We start from the raw sequence: 13,078 nt of genomic DNA, 5'->3' as shown, positions 1-13,078 counted from the left end.
GATTGGCTGCTGATAGCCAACTCACCCACTGTAGATGGTGTGTCATCACCATCTGCTGTTCGACTTAAGCAATTCCTTCAGCATGCCCAAGTCTCGCCTAGAGCCCTCTCAGCACCTCCTGTTTATAGGGACAGGGCTGGACACAACATCTTTGAGAGCCTTTCTTCCTCCTAAGAGGATCCAGGACATTTGAGATAGGATTCCGATGTTTTGGGAGGAAGCTCCTGTTTCAGGTTCTTCGTCTGCCTGGTCTCCTGGTTTCCTGTATCCTCCTGGTCACATACAAATACTGGTACATGAAAGCTCTAGAACGATGCCTTCATTGGCAGTGGTTCCAACACAAGGCAGTTGTGTTGGATTCCCTTTCAATCTCCTGGGTTGCTACAATGCTCTTGCGTTGGTAGTTGATGAAGAAACACTTGTCCCAATGGATGTCCCATCAAACTAACCTGGAGGTAACTACGGTGATGATAAATGCATTCACTCGCAAGTGGCGGGCACATCTGGAAGAACGCAAGATAAGAGGCAAATGGTGTCCGGATGAGCTGGTACTTCACTTCAGCCTGCTTGAATTGAGGGCAATCTGCCTAGCCCTGAAGGGATTCCTCCTTTCCCTTCACAGCCCATCTGTTCAGATCTTGACAGCCAATATGACAGAGACCAACAAATGGGGAGAAGTGGGGTCTCACCATCTCTGTCAGGAAGCTTTGATGTGTCTGGCGTGGCTCACCAGCATGGCATCTGACTTGTCAGCAACCATACGTTCATATAGGAAAACAGCAGGGCTGACCGTCTCAGTGGGTGTCGTCCTGCAGGTCATGAGTGGGGTCTCCACCCTAAGGTAGTTCAGGTCATCTTGTTCAGATCATCTTGTTCAGATCATCTTTTGTTGCAGGTGAAACTGTTCTTTACTTGGGAGAATGTTCACTGTCTGGAGTTCTGTGCCATCCAGTATCCTTTGCTTGAAGCCTTTCAGAACGTGTTTTGGGTTCTGAGGAAGGTTTGCCAAGGCTGAGCCCAAGTATTTCTTCATGCCATGAGCTGGCACTGCTCCATCTGCTTCTCAGGCCAGACCTCCTTTTCCACTCGGAGGTGTGGTTCTGCATCCAAATTCTAGAGTCTTTACCTTCATGTCTGGAAATTGATCGGGGTCACTTAAGCGCCTTCCTGAACAAATTGGTCTTCAAACTGATGCGGCATTCGTAGTAAAGGTGATTACTCTGTTTCGTCTAGCATATCGATTACCCTTCCTACTTTTTAACCTCAGCCTCATTCCACTAAGAAGGAGGAGAGATTACTCCAGCTGGGCTTGAGAAGAGAGGTCAGTTATTACACAAACCTCACCAAGGGCATCATATCTACCAATTAGTTATTTGTGGAGTATGCAGATACCAATAAAAGCAAAGCAGTCTAGAAAAGGACTTTGTCCTACCGGATAATACTCTGTATAACAATGTGCTATGCCCTTTGCAAAAAGGAACTGGTGAAGGGAATCTATGCTCACTGCTCCAGAGCAAAGTCTTTAACATCAACGTTTGCTAGGGATTGTTACGTGGCTCATATTTATTGTGCAACAACATGAGCTTCCATTCATACCAGAACAAAGCATTAGTGCTTGGAGGTGAGAAGGGATGGCCATTTTGGTATTTCAGGAATTCCTTGTCTGACTAATCCTACAGATCCCCTCCTCCACCCAATCCTACCATGAGAGGGGTGCTGCTTTGGAATCTGTTCAAAAAGGGAGGTTTCTGCATGTAGAAGTATCCATCAGAGGAAAAAGTTAATTAACTTTCTAAACCATCTTTCTGGTTGAAATACTATCTACCTGCAGATTTGTTGAATCACCATCACCTGTGGAGTGGAGCCATCCCGACATAGGTTGGTCTTAGGGGAAGTATGGGTTACTGTGGTTATGGATTTAATATGATCAGGCAGAGTAACCACTAGAACTAGCCTTGAAGGGATCAAGGCAGTTCAATTACACAAATGTATAATGGCCCTTTGGCAACATAATTAGGATCTATATGCCTGCACCAAAATTACATTATGACACCCAGAGGGTTTCTCCTCACTGTACTTTAAATTGTATTTTCACTGGTTATGTCCTATTTATTACTACAGTATCCACCCTGTTTTGTCTCACATTTAGACCTGTTTAATTCTGTCTGAGAAAGTGCGAGTTTTTGCCTAACACTGGACTAATCTGGATAAGCATAGATATATACCACAGATATATCTTGGTTTAAAACCTAGTTCACTTAATCTCACATGTTTTTACAGTGACCACAAGGCACATGACCGGCACAAAAACGTGCTTTCAAGCATAGCACGTGTGCCAATTTAGCAAATATCATACTGCAAATAATGTTCTTCCGTCTGTCACATTATTGTTATTATGACAGGTGACGTGAACACAGACATGTTTATTGTGGAACACTAGCTGTAATTATTCATTATTCATAAATTTTTATACACAATATTCATACACATCTTCCTTCATTTAATTGCTGAATGACTATACACGTTGGTCCCGAAGATAACCTAGCACCTCATTATAGGGTTTTCAGATTGGCAGAAACATGTTGACCCTTATAACTTTATTGGGTTGAAATTTACTCCCCTCTCAGTTTTACTGCATACCTTGGGGACACTCAATAAACAATAAAGCTTTGAGTCAGTCCACCAGGAGGTATTTTTATTCCCCACACTTGCTACCCTGCAGTATGCAGCACTCGCCCACATCCACTGCACACATAGGATTTTCACTCCATGGCGACAAGTTAAATGCTGTCCCGCACACGTAATTGTATACCACACCACAAACTTTGGTGATTATTGTGAGGCGGAACCCTTTGATTAAGCATGCCACCTAAGAGGGTATAAGGGTTCTTGTCCTAAACAAAGGAATTTGTCACAATCGGAGAGATGGTGCCCTCAGAGCCATGCAATATGACTGGTGCTCTTGACCGTATGCATTTTCTGGTAGTGATGTCACTCATAAAATTTGGCAGCTTGACAGCAATGTACATCAGTCTGTAATGGGAATTGTTTGTCCCTACAGAGGGAAAGAAGAGAGTCCGGACCCTCAAGTGCTTTAGGCTTGATCCCAAGTTCATGTGATTCTACATCCACCATGCTTACACACGTATGTCTTGTGTGCTGTTAATGAAACAAGCTTTTTTAACAGAGAATTCTACCCACTGATTCCTCACTTTTAGAATATTCTCTAGGTGTCAGACTGGATTCGGACACTTTCCAGTAGGACCTCTCTGTGCCGGTAGGTAGTGCCATGGGGCTCCGTACTGAGGCCATTCCGCTTGGAATATGACGTGTGGATTCTATAGAGGTGCCACTCTCACACGTTGACATCAATTGTTGTCGAGGCTATCCATGCCCCTAGAAGCAGAGCTCCAATAGCAAATTGGTTGTGACCAGTGTGCTGATTTCTAGACTTGGAATCTTATTACTCAATAGAGTCCAATCACAGAATGGGGATGCGGGAGTGTCGGAGAGAAAAATCTGTCTTGATAGAATCTGTACCAGAAAGAGCGTTACTGAAGGTTACTAACTTGTTCTTCTGACTTTTAGCTGCACATTACTCATCTTTTGAATAGATACCAAAGTAGTACTTATTCAGAAGTGGGTAACTTGTTCATCTGATAGAGAATTCCAGCCGCAGATTCCTCCACTTTTGAATAGATACCAAAGCTGTAAATATTCAGAGCCTTGACTTCTTTCGCTCCAGAAACGCCACAAAGAGCTGATAGTCCACATGGTGTTCTTTGGTACAATCAATATAAAAGCTTAGAGCTCTCTTGGGGTCCAAACGGTGGAGTCTCGCCTCCTCCTTTGAGGGGTAAGCGGAGCATAAAACGCCCGCAAGGTGATGTTCTGACTGACGGGTAACGTGGAAGAAGGTTGTAAATGTCTGCAAAACCGCTAGAAGCTCGCTTATACGTCACGCTCATGTTATGGCGTCCAGGAACACTGTCTTGAGGGTGAGAAGCCATAAGCGACAGCTGTACAGCTCCTCAAAAGGAGTACACATCGGAAATTCGAGGACCAAGTAAAGGTCCAGCTACGGCATGACAAAGGGAGAGGGAGGAAACAAATGCAAATCTTTCAAAAAGCGCATAACAACTGGAGACTTAAATAATGAGGGCTGATCTACCAGCCGTAAAAAAACGAAAAGTACGCATAACTGTGCCAAGAGCAAAGCCTTATAGTGCCAGAGACAATGCAAACAACAAAACACCAGATAACATACCTAGAGTGGTTGTATGTGCAAGTTCACATGCAGGAGCAGAGTAAGCAAAGCTGCATATATAAAGACAACCATGCACACAGGCCAAAATATGCTCATGTAGGCACACTTCCAACCACTCAATCGAAGAGACCAACACACATACAGACAAACATTAACATACAAGCAGCACACACGGAGGAACATATACAAATACAGGCAAATGGTTTAGTTGGTGGGTGTTACCAGGGTTTACACACAAAAGGTCATGTCCCGATTATGGGTTTTGGCAAAACCAAAACAGTGGTTTCACGCAGATACCACCTGGATCCAAGTAGTGCATTGTGCGATTGGTTTTATGCTCTTCCGAATATAGGTATAAAAAATATAAGAACTCATCTTTCACATTCTTTTCTTTTATTTGAAGTCGTGTGCAGGAGAAGAAAGACAGCCGACACGTGTTTCGCCCGAAGGCCAACAAGCCAGGCTTTCTCAAGGCAGGAATTCTTATGCAGTTGTTTGTGGAATATAAAAGAACAGTGCACGATAGAGAGCGATAATCGCTCGGTCCAACTGCGGTCCAATTTTTCGGGCGAAACACGTGTAGGCTATCACCTATATTCGGAAGAGCATAACACCAATCACACAACACATATACAAATACAGCACACAAGCAGGTCTACACAAAGTCACAGACTATGTGCATAAAGGTAAACACGCTGAGGTGAATGGATATTGCTTGATTGCAAGTAGCTGATTAATGGATGAATCAGGGTCAGTAACAGTCTGGATGGCTTGATGAATGTATGAGCATAGGTTGATAAATGCATGCTTTATTGAGGGTGTATGTGAGGGTATATGTGAAAAGATGGATGGAGGAGTGCATATGTGTGGATGAAATAATGAGCATATGAGTTGTAAGTTGAGTAGACATATTTGAAGATGAATGGTTATGTGTCTGTAGAGATAGCTTATTCAGTTTTAGATACATCTATAGCACAGCACCTCTCAACATAAGACTTCATCCATCCATGCCCTCATTTGCCTATTCATCCATACTAACATCCATATGCTCACTCACCTACTCATCCATGCTGTCACACGGCCACCCATTGACTCATTCTTTTATTTGCTTACCCACCAATCCTCACATACAAACTTGTGAATAAAATAACTTTCATTTACTTAAAAGACAGACCTGTAGACTTTGACAGTTTTGTTTTTTACTAATGTTAAGTGTGTTGAGAAAGAGCTCAAGCTCTTGCTACCCTGAGCAGGAAGATCACAATTTTCTTAGTTGTTACCAACAATGTAAAAACAAGGAGAACCTGTTTGGGTGGGCCTTCCATGCACTTAGTGACAAAAAAGTGCAAATAAATACATCAAAAATAATTTTAAAAAAAGGTGGAAGAATATTAGTGCCCGGATATTATGAAATAATTGTATGATTAATAGTTTTTTGTGAAGGTAGGATTTCTGGTACTCTACCAAGAATTAACCACTACTGCACTACTGCATTGTGGAGAAGTGTGGCTCACTGGTTAGAGGAGGCAGACCTGGAAGCAGAGGTCGGCCCGGGACCAGGGTTCAATTCCCGGCTCGGCGGGGTCTTGAGTCCTAAAATGTCCATGGACTTGACAATTCTCGCTCCGGTGCCTACTCGATTCACGGGTTCACACTCTGCGACTCTGGGCAATAGCTTGCTTAATCTCCACAACGGCCCCTCGCGGCGGGATGCCTGGCTTTCACCTTGCGGATACCCTGCCGGGGTTATCTCACAGGGGAATACCAGGACGGGTTCCCTAAGCAATCGCTTAGAAACCGCTTGGTGATTTGCGCTATATAAATTCCTGTACATTTACATTTACATTTACATTTACACATTGTTTTTATAGCCCATATCTCTCATATAATGTCCCTTATTATGAAACTATTAATCACTGTTTTGCTGTCTACTGCAACACTTCCTAGAAACTTATGTGTGGTAGAACCTCAAAAAACAGTCTCAAATTAATGAGATCCGGAAAGTAAAATGTAAGAAGCATTGAAAAAGGGAGAATATATGGAAAAAGCTCAAATTCTCAAAAGAACAAAGCAAGTGCCTATATGGTTTTACAACAGGCTGGAGGAAAGACTGCATAAAAAATGCAAGTTGCAGCCTAATGACTTAAAAGTTAAAATAAAATTACAAATGCACACTATATCTATATTTTTTAGATCTAACTAGCACAAATTCACCTGGTACATTGTTTTTGAGGCCTAATGAAACCGTAACCAGATTACTGTTGCAATTACCTTATTCTACAATTTATTGTGAATTATTCAGACACCAGAATTAATGTTGAATGTATTGAGTCACAGTGTGTTTTCTTCTTCTTTAGAGATCCTGAGGCTAACACACCTCGCAGGGAAACAGACCAACAACATTTTCACAGCCGCCCACTCCATGTCAATGGTGGAAGATATTTCACACCCAGCTGTTGGGTTCAAGGCCCATCTAATACGTCTAATAGGAAACCTCTGCTACAAGAACAAGGAGAATCAGAATAAGGTAAGACTGCTGTCCTTCAAACCTCAGAAAAAAGGTGATTCTATTAATTCATGCACTGAGAAAACCTGCTTCAACCTGGCATTTGCTGGCTATTGGAAACATTTAGAGTCTGGACCATGATAACTACTAAAAACCATCTGATGAGATAGAGTGCAGAATCATCTAGTATACTTACAGTTATAGGGCATTGAAAAGCCATCACTAACATATACACTGGTGGTGTCTTGTTGTGGGATTTTTTATGTTAGTATGAGTAGTGAGATTAAATAATTTCTGAACTGGTGCAAAAAGAGTTTAGATTTCTTTAAATTTTTTGCTTCTTCGTGACATCAGAACTACACAAATTACAGAGCTTAGCAATTATTTTGTTTTATCAAACTTTAGCAACTTATATGGACATTGTTGTATTATTTGTAAGTCTTTTAAACAGAGTTCTACGTAATGGTGTGTAGATCCTTTTGATCATTAGTTGTGATGCAAAGTCAAATCTTGCATTATGTAATGTTGTGGGTGAATGGAATTAGTAGAAAGTAGTCCTATGCTGCATATTGCTGGCTCTTGAGAAAAACTCAGTAAAGGGGGACATAAGTTGTTTACCAGTTTGAAATGGATTGTCTGGAGTTTGTAGCTTTTGTGTAACTGTTTCTTATCACATTGTTATCAATATGTATATTTATTCTGTACAATCACCATACTGACTTCCTGTACTTCTTATAGCTTTGTTTTGGTGCATAGATTCAGCTATGGGATGATTCATTTGGGATTGGGTGGGATGGATACTCTGTGATTTGAAATGTTATTTCTAGGGCTCTTTAGATAGTTGTAGGAGTGTGGAATTTAATAAAATATCTACTTGTCCATGGGATAGTTTACTTAATAAATCTTCTTGTCCTGTAACAAAATTCACGTGTCTTTTTTCATGCTATGTAGTGTGTCAGCAAATTATGGCAGCAATCTCATTATATTAAGAGCTCTGATAGCCCCTTTGATTATTCCAGAGCTCATACCATAGTAGGGTTTGAATACTGGCTATTCCCTTACCACCTTTCTGCAGATCTACATATTGGGGCTGGAGGTAGCGGTAAGCAATAGTTCCCTATGGTTAGAATGCCCTTTTGAGTCTCTGCAAACCTAGGAACTTGTATGTTTTATGAGTTTTTATCAGCTCATCTCTTAATCTTTTCCAATACAGAGAAAGGCTGGAAATTTCCTCTTGACCAGGGCAGAAGTAAAAAGTCTTCCAGGGTTGGTGGGAAAGTGGACTTGTTGCCGCTCAGCAGATTTTCACATGAGCGGATCTACACATGCATATTTGCTTGTGCTAAAAATGCAGTCACAAATATTTTCTAGGAGTACGATTTCCTGGCCTACTTCCTTAAATTTTTGTGAGTTCATGAAAGCTGTAAATCTGCACTAATGCAAAGGGCATATACCATAGGTGCTCTTTTGTGACTTTCTTTAAGAATTGTGCCCCTATTTAGGTTTGGCGTTAACCAATACATTTTGCTTTTAATAAAATTCTATCTGTCTTTATCTACCAGCTGGCTTTGTTGAGAGTGACAGCATTCCACACTTCTGGCACGCAGAGTAGTTTTGTTTAGTGTCACAAACTACTGTGGCAATGTGTGTTTTTTGAGACAAAAAATATTTTTGCTTTTGCCAATGTTTGCTAGAATGATGAGGGCCCAGCAGCTCCCACAACAATAATGATGTACAAAAACCATTTAAAAGCAAGACACACATTGACAAAAACAAAAGGCTGACCACTAATGTCATACCTAATGGCTTTGCCAATGCTTGTTTATTTTCACGTTTCCTATAATTTTGTTAAAACCGGTTACATTGATTTTCCATTATGAGTATTTTTTGGAAACACTAGCATTCATTATTTACAGATTTTACTAAATGATGCTTCAAAGAAATGGTACCTAATATTTCACAGTAGTTTAGCAAAACTTTTTTTTCCTTTTTGCATTGTTTTCAGGAACATTTTATGAACATTTTATTTTGAAAGTAAAAAATCCTCAATCTTGCTTTCAAGCTTTTGCATATATTCACATCTAATCAGTGAGCATCATAGAAGCATTATTTTCATAGCTTCATATTGTTCAACTTTGCAAATGTGTGTACACATTTTTATACTGTAACCACTGTCAGTAGTGCAGTCTGAACTTACAAAATTTCCTTAGGACGCTTACCCTAATAATAAAGGCTTAGTATTAATTAACCATAAATATAAGTTCAAACAGGATTAACAAACGAACACAACTGTTACCTTAACTGCAGACACTGCCCTTTTCTGATCTATAATGTGGTACTGTAATCCTGCAGCCAAAGGCTTTGTGCTGTAGGGGTTGGGCCTACGTGTTTCAAGGACAAAATGAACATGAAATCTTGTTGTCCTTGAGCCAAAACAATGTGTCCTGGGCGTCGGGCAATAGGAATTCCACACCCCTGTTTGCACAACTTGTTGAAAACTCCTTTGTGAACTTCTGTCCACTGCCACTTAATGAGAGGGGCTTAAATTGTATAACTGAGTTTTCATACTTAGTACTAGTATGGTTTAAGACCCTTGACATTTTAACTTATTCATGGAAAGCTTGGGCGAAATTATTTGGTCTTCCCAAATTCTCTCTGTGTATACTTTTTGGGGATAATGCAATTTTACCTGAATTATTCAGTGACGGTCATTGTGCATCCTTGCGTGGATCCTCACTGAAACAATTGGAAAGATTCTACAATGGTGAATCGTATTGTTCACCTGTGGACATTCAGGAAGAGCTAGGTATAACCACATGAAGGTTTTTTCAAGTATTCACAGATTTGTGGTTTCTTGTTTTGTTTACAGATTTATCTGGGAAACACAATATGATGGGAATTGTGCTAAAAGATCCACAGTCTGCAAATATCAGTAACCTTTACAGGGGCGGGCTCCTCCACGTGGGCGAAGGAGCGTAGCCCCACTGCTTTCTCACAGTGTGCGAAGCAGAAACATAAAATGGTATTATGAATACCATTTTATGTTTCTGCTTCTCGCACTGCGAGAAAGCAGAAGGCAAGGTTTGATTGGGGGAGGGCGGGTGGGCGTTCCTAGTCCAGGCAGGGGAGGCGTGGCTTGCCCACTGTTGTGGGAGCTGACTATTTGGTCGGCCCCAGGGCCAACCAAACCAGTCCTGCCATTGCAGCGTTGTGATTGGCTTAGGGGAGGAAAGGGAGAGTGCCTGGTTCCTGTGAGGCGCACGCAGAGAAAGGAGTCGCGAGGCCAGAGGCAAAGTTAAGTTTACATTTTTTTTTTTTTTTTATTAACCGCCCCGCGCAACCATTGATAAAGATCCCCTCTCCCCCTATATGAAATATTGGTGGGAAACCTAGTTAGGCAGTGGCTTTCGAGAAATCGACCCTTTGAAGCACAGGTTGGGCAGTTAGATGTTTAAATAGGTTGATGGCATGTGCTTAGTTTTATTGGAGCCAGAGGATGTGTCAATTTTATTGCTCTTTTGTATTTTAAATGTACTTATGTGTTTGTTTGGAAAGCTTCAGGATGGAAGGTGGTGATACATTTATTTATTTTTTATTTTTATTTAATTCGATTTTATATAGCGCAAACTTTACCCAAAGGTGTCAGAGCGCTTTACATAAGAACCAGTTGCAAAACATAAGGACTTAGGATTATATGTGTTACATAAAAGATACAAACAAAAAGAATTGCAAATATACAAGATGTAAAGTCACACAAGGAAGAGATACAAATGGATATGCTCTAAGAGTCGCATAGGAATGGTAGAGAGTACAAAGGTCTACTGCATATACTAGTGATTTTATATATATATATATATATATATATATATATATATATATATATACACACACACTCACACTCACACTCACACTCACACTCACACACACACACACACGGGTCGGAGGGGGGACGCAGTCACAGCACCAAGGGAGGGTGGGAGGGATACAAGGGTATGGAGAAAAGGGAAGAAACATTTTAGGATCGTCAAAGGGGAAACGAGGGAAAAGAGTAAAGGGCGAGGAAATGGACAAGATGGCTGGTCGGGTCCAGAGAAAAGCGGCCGAGAACAGCAGGAAAATGGCGGCAAGGTCAAAAGAAAGTAAAGAAGTCCGTGGCGGGACAGGCCGCTCCGATGAAGAGTGTTCTCTGGGGGCCTGGGGTGGGTATGCTCCGGAAGGGGCTGTGGTGTGCCAAGCAATATAGGTCGGGACTGGAGGGTAGACATGTTCAGGGTTAAATCGCAGGACCGCCATCACTCACTGCAGGCTCCGGTTTCCACAGGCTCTGGTTTCCAGCCATGGATTACACTGGAGCGGTTCCTCGCAGGCTACTCGCCGCAATCACCACTCCACCCGGTCTGAGAGGGGAGAGCCACCAGCTCTGACTCCACAGCAGCGAGGCATCTCTGCCGAACCAGCGGCCATGTTGGTAAAAGCTCCGTGGGCACTCCCTCCAGAAACTCGGAAGGGTGCAAGCAGGCCATCCGGATCGTTCCTGGGGTCCGCAATGCGTGGATAAGTGGGCGAAATCCTTGAGTAGGGTGGCGGTCCGATGAGGAGAGCCGCCAGTTCAGATTTTACAGCAGTGAGGCATCTCCGCCGAGCCAGTGGCCATGATGGTAGAGGCTCAGTGGGCGCTCCCTCGAGAAACTCTGCAGGTGTGTTGCAGGCTACCCGGATAGGTCCATGAGGAAAGGAAGGCACCGGAGTGCAGGCACAAGATCCACCGTTGGTTAGGAGGCAGAAGGGGAAGGGAGAACTGGGGCAAGTGCCAGAGTCCATTCCCTTTCGGAGGAGCTCCCGGCTGGAGCTCCACACCCGGCGGACATCTCGGGAGCTACATATATTAAAAAAATTATGTTTTGGTTTGAAATGTTGTTTTCTTCTGGGGATTTCGTTCGTAATTAAAAGCGCAAATTAGATGAAGGGTATACTGTACACCTTTTGGAGACTCTAAACATAAATATTCAAATGTGGGAAAAAGACACATGTTCAGACTTCATTTTTGAATGCTGAAATATACAATAATCCAATGAAAGCAGTTGGATTGTAAACTAACAACTCAAGGGAGTATGAAAACAGCTTCCCAGATCATTGGTTGAAAGTACATTGTTGACAAAACAAAGGGAACACATGCCCAGCTTCTGTAATGAAATGTTACAGTCTTACCTGTATCCCAGTTTCACGCCATTTTTTAGACACGGAATGTATAACTTCCATGGATTTTATAACTATCTCTCCTAAACACTCATTCTTGCATAGAGTGGAGTAGACTGCTTTCATACCTTCTACTTTCCAATCTTATCCAAGAATGTATGTTATTTAAAGAATAAACACAATTCTCATCTCAGACTACAATTACTGTTCTGTAGAGATTGTCAGAAAAACAATCCAATGCTTTTCTCGAACAAGGCCTCTTCTTGGCCAGAGATCACTATTAGCTCATTATTTGCTTTCTGTAATGCTAATAGAAAAATACTGTTTTTCATATCTGCCCCGTCAGCATTGAAGTTCACATGTCTATTCCGATAGTTGAAAGAACTATTATTAAAGGTTTAGGCAAAAATGAAAGATCCTTCCATTCTTACTTTTTTTTACGTATGTGTCCTCATTCCCTGTATTTCCAAGCTGGTATTTAGAATGTTGAGAGTGAATGGTGTAATAGAATGTTGGTGCTTGGAATGGAGTGGAAGCTCGGAGACAAGGACAGATGGAGAGAGAATGGAGCCCAGACAGGACTTACCTCCTCTTGTTGAAACTTAAGGGCCTAACATACCAGAATGGCTCCGGACTTTTGTATGAAGACCCTGCCCTCCAACTTTAACATGATCAATCCAGATTGACCACATTTGGGAATAGTGTAAAAATGTACAGTCTATCGTGTTCCTTCTCTTTGACTTACACTTTATATTTACACCCTATATCTTAGTCTTATTTAATCCTTTTTTTGCTGGCAAGAGGGCTCTTTACACTGTGACACTGTTATTCACAGCTAGTTTGTAGGCTCTGGCCTAAATTGATGTTGGTAAAATCTATTTCACCCAATTGGTCTGTTTAAATTTTCTGTAATGCCGTAGCAGAGGGCTCAGAAAATTCACCGATGTCATTGAAGTTGCATGTCATATGTGAGCTGCAATGTACATATACAAATCCCACATGCTGTAAAAAATATATGGCTGCCAGGAGTACCACTGTGATCTGGCCAGAGAGCAGATTAAAGGCACAGCAGTAACACATGACAAGGAAAAGTGCCCTTGCCATTTAGG

At 41.8% G+C, this 13,078-nt stretch overlaps 1 protein-coding gene across 3 annotated transcripts in view; it reads left to right on the top strand.

The window, feature by feature from the left end:
- The window catches only part of LOC144811058 (ataxin-10-like), a 1,101,028-nt gene that overhangs the window by 767,582 nt on the left and 320,368 nt on the right, over positions 1–13,078 (top strand). For all 3 annotated transcript variants that reach the window (XM_078673828.1, XM_078673826.1, XM_078673827.1), the window contains one exon: positions 6,625–6,794. In XM_078673828.1, the coding sequence (XP_078529954.1) occupies positions 6,625–6,794 (170 nt within the window). The remainder of the gene's footprint in view (positions 1–6,624; positions 6,795–13,078) is intronic.

The sequence above is a fragment of the Lissotriton helveticus genome, chromosome 1_1 (genome assembly GCF_964261635.1).
Source record: "Lissotriton helveticus chromosome 1_1, aLisHel1.1, whole genome shotgun sequence".
NCBI classification, from domain to species: Eukaryota; Metazoa; Chordata; class Amphibia; order Caudata; family Salamandridae; genus Lissotriton; species Lissotriton helveticus.
This window is presented reverse-complemented; position numbering and strand designations above follow the sequence as displayed.